Source organism: Caloenas nicobarica, chromosome 1, assembly GCF_036013445.1.
Source record: "Caloenas nicobarica isolate bCalNic1 chromosome 1, bCalNic1.hap1, whole genome shotgun sequence".
Classification (NCBI taxonomy): Eukaryota; Metazoa; Chordata; class Aves; order Columbiformes; family Columbidae; genus Caloenas; species Caloenas nicobarica.
This window is the reverse complement of record NC_088245.1, coordinates 14,671,846-14,681,537: the sequence shown is the minus strand read 5'-3', so window position 1 is coordinate 14,681,537 and position 9,692 is coordinate 14,671,846. Positions and strand designations below refer to the sequence as shown.

The window sequence follows — 9,692 nt, the reverse complement described above, 5'->3', positions numbered from 1 at the left end:
ACCTAGAAGCAGGAGCCAGCACAAGGCTGGAATAGACCTCTTGTAACTGAGGATAGGGGGTGTTTAATATTCATGGCTGCTTGTTATGAGGGCTTTGATTTCCCATTGTAAGAGTAGCTGAGGAGACTGAGGATGGGATTACTTATATCCTTAGTCTTATCTTGTTGTCCATACAGGAGGCACGCTAGTGGCATTTGCTTATTTCAGGATTTTGACATCCTGACCGTTTCCAAGAGACACATGGATACTTTACATGTGGACTAATACTGGTGAGTCTTTCTCCAGTATCTCCTCACCCAAAAGAGGCCATGGGGTTGTAGTTTATGGGGCAAGTGTCAAAGCCCTCAAGCACGTGCAGTGTTTGCCAGGGGTACAGACAGAAGGTTGTTTGATGCCAACTCAAGGACAAGTGTTTGCCCTAATCTTCTACCAGCTTCTTCATTGTTAGGATGTAAGCAACCAACACTCTCTGTAACCACAGACTACTGCCCCAAACTGCTCACCTGAGCATGCAGCCAGTGACTGCCCGGACTACAAAAACCTGCCTCACAATCCTGGCCATATGACCCCAAAATCTTCCTCTTAAGCACTGTAGGCAGCATCCACAGTCAAATGACAGCTAGCTGCCAAAATGTATGAGAACTACCTACACATCCCAGTGCCTGCTTTGGAGTGTGGCCTTTTGGGCAGAAACCCCTCCCTGGTCTGCAGGGACCACGTCCCAAAGCCCTGCTCCATCAGCACAGCATGGGGGACAGCAAGCTGTATCCCATCTTGAACAGAGATCAGAGACCAATGGAGGTAATTAAGTGCTCATGCCTCGTTGTCTCAGCAGGATATTTGCTTACAAGGATGCAGGCAGGCTTTCCCGGCATCCAAAAGGCCAGAAGAAGTACTGATTTCTGGGCAGGAAAGTGGAGAACTGGCGCTCTGCTGGCACTGGTACCTTCCATGTCCCCACCACATGCTCCCGCTGTGTTCTCCTGGGATACCTTTGGGGCCGTGGCTGTGTCCTGTGGCAACACACACAGGCAGGGAAATGTTGGGAAACTGCAAGGGGATTTAGACTTGCCCTGTTGCTGCTCAGCAGAAGCTTTTTGTGAAGAGCGGGGAGATGATGCCCTTTACAGAAGATAGGTTGCCTCTTTGTCTCTTAATTTGAAAGGCAGTTTAAAAAGTGGTGAACATCAGGCTTGACTGTGAAGAGCAAAGTGAGGTTGGTCCCCTTCTGTTGAGTTCTGTATCGCTTTGAAGTTGTTGGTGTGGTACATTTCTGTGCTTAGCCCAAGGAAAATGAGCTGCTGGATGATTTTGTCTGATATGCTGATGATCTAATGTTCTGGCAGGAGCTTGTGCCAACGATGTGAGAGATGAGTATCCAGAAGCTGTTTTTTGGTCATAAAGTGCCACAAGAGGTAAGGTTCTTTGATACAAGTAGGTGTTGGGTTCATGGGTTCTGCATGGTATAGACAAATCAGACACAGTGCTGATGCCAAAAGCACTTGTGGCATAGCTGTGAATGCCCTTCTGATAAGTATTTTAATTTTCAAATGCAGATGAATATTAACCTTACAGAAAAGGGCCACAGGGACAGTCCTTGAAACCAATGCCCTCTGTTTACTTGCAGAACAGATGTACACATGCAATTGCAAATAACATACATTTTCCCTAACCCACAGCATTAGCAGACTCTAGCCAGGTCTGGAATTGTACGTGAAGTTCAGTCTTCAAGTCCATTTATCTTTGGGCTGAGTGTGCTGACTGTCTGCAATTCAGCAAGCTGGGGCCAGTGTGATGATGCTTTCAGATATAGAGATAATGGTCCTTCTGGAGCAGGACTAAGATCAGCTATTTTTGTACAACACAGGCTGCCAAACAGCTTTTGATTTCCAATCCAGTCGTGAAGGGCTCCTAATATCTTTGCTATTATTAGAATCAACCTACAAAATTACAAAGGTGGTGGATGAGCTGAATGCAGAATCCTACACTCAGAGACACTCGGCAAAACTAGTAGGGGGTCAATTTGAAACAGATAAAAGAAAGTACTTCCTTAGCAGTCGGTAGTGGGCTTCGGGAACTCACTGCCACATGGTGCTGTGGACAACGACGGTATCAGCAGGTTCAGAAGGGATTAAAGAGATCCAGGGACAACAGGCCCATCAAAAAGGCAAGTCAGGGATGTGCCCTCTGTGGTACCTGTCATGTCAGATCCACAGCTCTGGGTGTTGGGGGAGGATGAGAGGAAGGGGCTGCAGAAACCAGCCAGGCTTGCACACGCTTGCCCAACAGCATCTCTCCTCTACACGTGATAAAGTACTGGCCTGATAAACTACTGGCCTGAGCCAGTTTAGTGTTTTTAATCTAGAAGAGTGTTTTATCCCCAGCCCACTGCATGAATTTTCAGTTACTACACCATCCTTGATTCCTACGAGCTGACTAATGAGCTCAAAGCAACAAAATCAAACGAGAACCAAGATTATTCTTCTTTCCTGGCTCTGATCCTTAGTCTACTGGTGTTTCACTGTATAGGCAGTCCCATCACACCACTGGTTGCTGATTTCCCAAGTCAACACTCCCCCTGAACTGCGTACTGTTCTAACACATACGCCATATTATAGCTGTTTATATTACAATGCAAAATCCTAAAGGAACCAAATGAACAAATCTTCCATGGAGTACAGAAAAAGATGGAGATAGTGAAACTTAGATGCTAATGAAATAACATACAAGTGGATAACACAAAAACATCCCACCTAAAAACTGTTAAGGATAAGTCATGCATTGTGCAGCAATTATGGCAATTTCGAGCTTTCTTACATTTTGGAGGCTGAAAAGCAAAACTTTCTCTGCCTCTCACATTTCTTCTTTCCCAAAAACTTAGGAAGCAAGCCAGCATGCCAACTTTTAAGTATAAAATAAAACAAAGCCAACCATTGTTTTTAAGCAATAGCCCTCAAGGTCACCCAATAATAGTGTTTCTAAAGCAGTCCTACCTTTGTTTTCCAACTTGAGTTCCTCTGCTAGCAAGCTGTCTTGTCTGTTGCCAAGCACAAATGCCAGAAATGAGAGGATCAGGGCATCCAAGATTCCAATAATCGCCAGGATATACGCCCAGCGGACTGAACAAGCCCCCAGCGTGTACTTGTCTGTCTTTTCACCACACATCCGTTTTACCTCATCTGAATCCCAGCCATCAGGAAAAATCATACAACCCAGGACGAGACAGGCAGCTTGGAGAAAAAAAGAAAAGGAAAACAATGGAATAATGAGACCAAACTTTCATTTTGATGAGAACCTACACAGTTATCATTAAAGCAACACACTTTTGCATGCTGAGCTTCAAAGCTAGGTTACTTAAAAACAAGTCACAGAATTTTATGCAATGATTAAGTAAGTATTTAATACAAAAACTAAATATACAACTTCAATTGCACACCTTGCATAAGGAAAAAAAAAAGGTTCAACATGAATCCCTGGCCAGTTTTTGTACCAGTACAATCACATTTTCCTATTGAGACTGATTTCTTCACTGTAATATGAAAGGCTCACACAGAACAAAAGGGGAAAATGTTTAGTAACCTGGATATTCAAAGGAAACTCTGGATTACTGTCAAATGATCAGGCAAACAAACAGAGAAAAATAGAGGAAAGAAACTACCTATCATTTCTGGTAATCAAAGTGTTTGTAACACTCATAGGTAATAGTAAGGTATGTTTTTTTGTGAGTTGACAGTACCCCTTTAGCTGAAATATGTTTTATGTATGAGGTTTGTACTCCTAAAACCCACAAGTAATGACATTGTTCTGCAAGGAAAAATAAGCTGTCGACATTGCTGTCAACTTCTGATCTGGTTTACCTGGGGATTCACCACATGACATCTCAAGCATGAAAAAGCACTGATCTTTTTAACATCAAGAAAAACGAAAAGCCTCTACCCACATGGAAAGCTAGCTGATATCGACCACCAGCCACTCTGGGTAGGGAGAGCCGTACCGTGGTGGGGACAGAGGCAAAGGGCGAGCGTTCATCCATCAGCCTGGGTGACTGCTAAAAGGCCAAACTTAATTTTTAAGCAGCAGAAATTTGCTTTGACTCTTGGTTCCCAGAGAAACTGCCCTGCTGTGGGTAGTGTCACGGGCCAAAGTGGCTCTTGTGGAGCAGGCAAAACAGTGTGAAAAGTTTGTTTTTGCAGAGGCTATGTGCTCCATCACCTGAGGCACAGTCAGTCTCGCCCGCTGTGATGTCCCCTGCCTGGCCGGCGCTGCAGCGAGGGCTGAGCAGCACAGCTGCCTGTGCCCGGTCACCCACACCTCCCGTGGGACATGTGAGCTCTCGGGCAAGGAGAACTCAAGTGTGGTCCCTGCTGGGTTCTGGAGCATAGACACAGCCCTTGCCGCAGCGTCTTACCAGCCTGACTATGAAGTATGTTTGGGTTTGGCCACAGCCTTGGACTGGCACAGGACTTGCTGTTCAGACGTGTGTCCCATGGTCACTGGGCAGTAACCCCCTTGGGGGTTATTTTCTCCTCCTCATACTGGACCGTGGCCTTGTGGTGGTGGGTACCGTGACAGCGATGCAGCACCAGGGCTTCTGCCCCAAGAGGGTACCATGTGCCCCAAAGTGGTGATACATCATTACAGAAACACACACACAGAAGCAAACTCATATGCTGAATCTTCATTGATGTGGTCTCTCCTCCCTGAGTCACTAGCTGAGAAAATCCATGGGCTGGGAAAACATGCCAATATGCCAGTCTCATAGGACTGAATGTACATCTGAACATAAAACCTGTGTGGGACCTGGCTTCTCACTGCCCTTCTTAGTACGGCTGATAAGATACAATGGATCCTAAACCATATTTTATAAGCCTTAATATCATATTGGTGCACTGTACTCTAAATTGCAGATATATGTGATAATTAAAAAGAATACATTGTGTGGCTTTCGGCCTTTTAAACAGTTGCTGAACCAGACCTCCACTTGGAAAACATAGTTTATAGAGTACTTTGTGCAACCAACAGCTGCTGTTGCTTTGGGAATTGCAAGAAATTCTTGTCTTTTCTGGACAAGCATAAGCACTGTCATTTTACATCCTTCTAATGCCCACAAAACAAAATCATACCTGCACTGAATCAATATGATGAAATACTGGAAAAGAGATGTGCAAACAGAGCTCAGGAATGGTATTTTCGTTTTGACAGCTACACAATTGCTGCAGACAAAGCCTTGAAAGCATGTCTGCAGAAAGCATCTGACGTAGCATAAAAGCTGCACCTAAGGCATTTGACAAGTTCTTCCCGAGCAGTTAATTTGTGTGAAAATATAACAGCTTATAATACTTTCAAGGACAATTAGGCTTAGAAACAAGGACAATTAGATAAGGACTGATTTACTCAGAACATGCAGGTTGGACAAATTGTAAGTTGCCTATTGTCTGCCTTAACTCATTTATGCTATTTCATAAGATCTTCCAAAGGTTTTAGAGACAAACTGTAAAATAATTTGCACTCTTGAGCTGGTTACACATGCTTCCAGAAAGATCATTTCTTGTAGTCAACACATAAGCATTGCTCTCACACTTGTGAGGGACTCCTCTGAAATGATGCAGCAAAGATGCATAAATCTGGTGTTAGTGAAAATGTCCACATTTACCCAGGTAACTGTTGACAAAAGTTTGATTTACTATGTAACAGCAACTACCAAAGCCAGCTTACTTTTATTAATCGTCCTCAAAATGAGAGGAAGCTTAATGCTTATTTAATGACTGATAGATGTGGGATTTTTCCACTAATTGTGCAAGAATAATTAGCAAAAACTGACGTCTCTGTGTTTTATTATTACATAGCACATCAGACACACGTTCTAAGTAGTTCCTAAAAATAATTTAACTTTGCTGTTTTCCACCTAGGTAATTAAAAATACGGGCCCTTATCGCAGGAACTCAGTGCACAGCTTCCCAGCTGTGTTCCTCAGCTTTCCAATTAACTCTGCTTTCCTGAATTCTGTTCCTGCACGCTTTGATATACCTGCTTAACTTTCTAGAGTCATTCTGTTGATTGTAGTTGGACCACTCTCAGTAATAAGACACACAGGTAAACGGTGTCTGAAGTAGATCCCTTTGCATAAAGGCAGATATCAAAGAGGGGATATTATTAATTTCTCCTTTGTCTATATAGTTTAGATGCTTTTTACTAGATGACTGCTTGGTTAACATCTTCAGATGCAGGAATCATATCTTACACATAGAGGTTAACATAAGTAAGATTAGTCAACCTCCAGTCTTCACTTGCTAAGGAAATATTTGCACTGGATGCCTTTAAGAATAGTCTTGCTCCATAATATGAAATAGGTAATGATTCATTTATCAGCTACAAGATCGAAAAGACAGGTATGAAATCCACCTACAGATCTACTTTCTATTGCTAGGAATTTTTACATTTTAATCCCTCTAGAGGGTTAGACTTGTCTCTAGAAGGAAATTACTTTCAGGCTTATACAAATTTGAAAATCTTAAACCATTTAATGCAATTTCAGTGAAACTGTTAAGAGATGATTTTAAAACACATACATGGGTCCACTGTCTGTAATGGCGATGTAACTGAAATGGAAATGTAACGAAATGGAAATGTTTACTACTATTCAGTTCTAATAAATTCAGAAACTTTTGGATTTGGAAAACTCACCTGCTGAATGAAAAGACTGAAATCATCAGTTCCTAGAGCCTTTTGGTTCAAAAGTAAGGAAGAAGCTAAATATATGTTGTTCGAAGGCAGTCTTCTGTGTGTGAGCTGAATATGTGGGATTAGCACCATCTTCCTGAGCCCACAGACAGCCCAGCCCAGGACCCCTACAGCTCATCAAGAGCTTTCAGGAGAAGCAGCAGGGGGACATTGATAAGCGACTGATTAGTGTCGACTGATTAGTGTCACTGACACCATTCAGAACTATTTGGGTAAATCTAAAACTTCTTTCAAGAATCATATCCACATCATTTTCCCTTTGGTTGCTTGGGAAAATTCTGGCAGGAATAGTGACTTTGTAACAATGGCCCTGGGCTTCCTCCAGTGCTTCTAATTTTCTTACAGGATCTGAGGTAACAAAAAACTTCTCCTATGTATTGGAGTCTGGTAAAGCTTTTCAAGCTTTTAAAAAATAATTAGTAAACAGTAGTTAAACATGCCTGACATACATTTATGTCTCTTCTTAAAAGCTATTTTTCTCATATGAACTGCAAACAGAAGCTGTCACATGGTTTTCCTTTAGGGCTCTGAGTGACAAGACAAATTATTCATACTAAGAGAGGGAGTCCAGGATTTTTCCTCCTTGGACAAAAGGATGCAGATACGACACTTTCAGAGATTGGAAACAGACACTGAATTGTTGCTGGCACTGACATCCTTGTGACTCTGACCAACCTAATATTATCACAGCCCGTGCTCTGTGCAGAGCTCAAATGGTAATTAGCAAGCAAGTAGTTCATGATCCTATGGTTGTGCCAAATATGGTGACAGATTAATTTTATATCATTGCATGGAATGAGGTTCTATTTATAAAAAGGCTGACTGTTAAACAAGAAACCAGTGCTGAGAAATTCCCGCTGGCAGGACTCCTCTCTCATCTTCATTCTCCTCCTGACAACATACCCAATTTGATTGCATGTAGAGCACGATGATGGCAAGTTTCCTGACTGGAGTCAAAAGAACAGAACGGGAATTACACTGACCAGCTATTTTATTTCCATACCCGCATATGCAAGAGCCTCCAAGCCTCCATGGTTCCAAAACCTAAGTTCTTTGTTTTCAGGCTTTTTCTAAATGGTATTTACAGAATCAGTGACCCATTAAACTCCAATAAACTGAGTATTGGCTAGCCACCTTGGTGGAGTGAACTTCTGGGACACAGTGAAATGAAAGGTGAGGACTCTGGCAGGGGACACTCATTAGGACTACAGTCTTTCAGGAGCTTGTGCAAAAGAAAGAAGGAAGGAAGGAAGGAAGGAAGGAAGGAAGCGAAAGAAAAAGAGAAAGAGAGAAAGAAAGAGAAAGAAAGAGAGAAAGAGAGAAAGAAAAAGAGAAAGAAAAAGAAAGAGAGAAAGACAGAAAGAGAAAGAGAGAGAGAAAGAGAGAGAAAGGAAGGAAGGAAGGAAGGAAGGAAGGAAGAAAGAAAGGAAGAAAGGAAGAAAGAAAGAAAGAGAGAGAAAGAAAGAAAGAAGGGTAAGGGGGGGTGGCTGAAGACACAGGGTCAGCTACAGAGCTGAGTGAACACAGCGGCTGCACGTCCATGCAGCTGAGATTGCTTTGAGTGGTATGGACTGTACTAATGAGTGGGATAATATGTTGGATAGCAGATATACGATTGTCCAATAGCCATTCGCAAAGACAAGCACTAAAGAGCACGAGTTGTTCAGAAAGATGGAAACAACCGGGAAAGTAAAGCAACGTTATATGTGAGGGATGTGTTAAGCTGTAAAGATGGAGAAAAGAATAGCAAAGATAGTGCAATGTACTCCAGTTAAGATCACTTGCGGGAAGAACTGTAAGGGAAATTTTACTGCACTAAGGGGGCCTGTTTTAGACCTCAAGTGTTGGATTCATGTACGGATAGAGATTTCTTTGATGTGAGAGAGACAGAAAATCTGTGAGGGCTTGTATCATCATGGGAGCATTCAACTTCCAAGTTTTGATCATTAGCCATGATAATTAAACTTTGTAATGCAGTTCTATGAATAATTTAGTTAATACAACAACTATCTTAGCTTGAGCATAAAGATAATGGAAGAGTATCACAGATTTTGATGAGTCTGTGGCAGGTGATTCACAAGGTGCATCCCAATGACCCATTGTGAAAGATCACAACTTCTGGTGTTCCAGCCACAGTTATACACAATAGGTATTTACAGTGCCTTGTCCAGAAAAAATATGAAAAGCGGGGAGCATTAATGGATGCAGGCTTAATCACCATGTGGGTAAAAAATCCCTAGAAATGTCACAACAACGAATTGCTAACAGCTATAGCAGAGGTAGATGACTAACCGATAAAATATGGGTAAACTGAAATTATATACGACACGAGATCTAAGTATTTCTTAACAATGAAGCAGGTATGGAAGGTGGTATAGCTAGAAGCCCACAGATAGGTAGGTGTCAAAAGTGACATTTACACTGTTTTACCTCCTGTGGTGTCCACTAGCCCTGGGATCTAATAATTTTTTTTTCTTCTGATTTTTCTGTTTAAAGTGTCTCAAATAACACGAAAACTGTGTCACAGCCCACCAGAGTTTTTTCAAACATGTCTTTGTATCACAGAAGGTGTGTTATGAGCTCTGTGTGTCAGCTGAAGGTCCGTGTCCAGAGATCACAGGAATGACAAAGGTGTTTGCAAACGCATGTGCTCTGAGGGCCACGGCCTGGGAGTCAGCCGTCTTGAGGCTGGGTTGTTTGGTGATGTGAGGATATCCGAAATCCACTTTTCTCACATGCTAGAGTCTCTTGAAAAAGAACTATATAAGTAATGAACTAACAACTTGTTTATATTGTTTTTTTTTCTCTTTTTTTTTGGTCATATCACAGCCACCTAATGCAATTTTTTTTTGGCTTTGCTTGGTAACAAAACTTACTATTGAAAATGTTTATTTTGAATGCTGTCACAGTGGCATGTTAGAGCTTTCTAATTTGATGTTAACTTCTCTTTG

The 9,692-nt window shown here is 42.1% G+C and overlaps 1 protein-coding gene across 1 annotated transcript in view; it reads right to left on the bottom strand.

The window, feature by feature from the left end:
* Positions 1–2,904: 2,904 nt before the first annotated feature.
* Positions 2,905–9,692, bottom strand: part of LHFPL3 (LHFPL tetraspan subfamily member 3) — a 169,083-nt gene continuing 162,295 nt past the window's right edge. The window contains exon 2 of the mRNA XM_065626784.1: positions 2,905–3,230. Within this exon, the coding sequence (XP_065482856.1) occupies positions 2,905–3,230 (326 nt within the window). The remainder of the gene's footprint in view (positions 3,231–9,692) is intronic.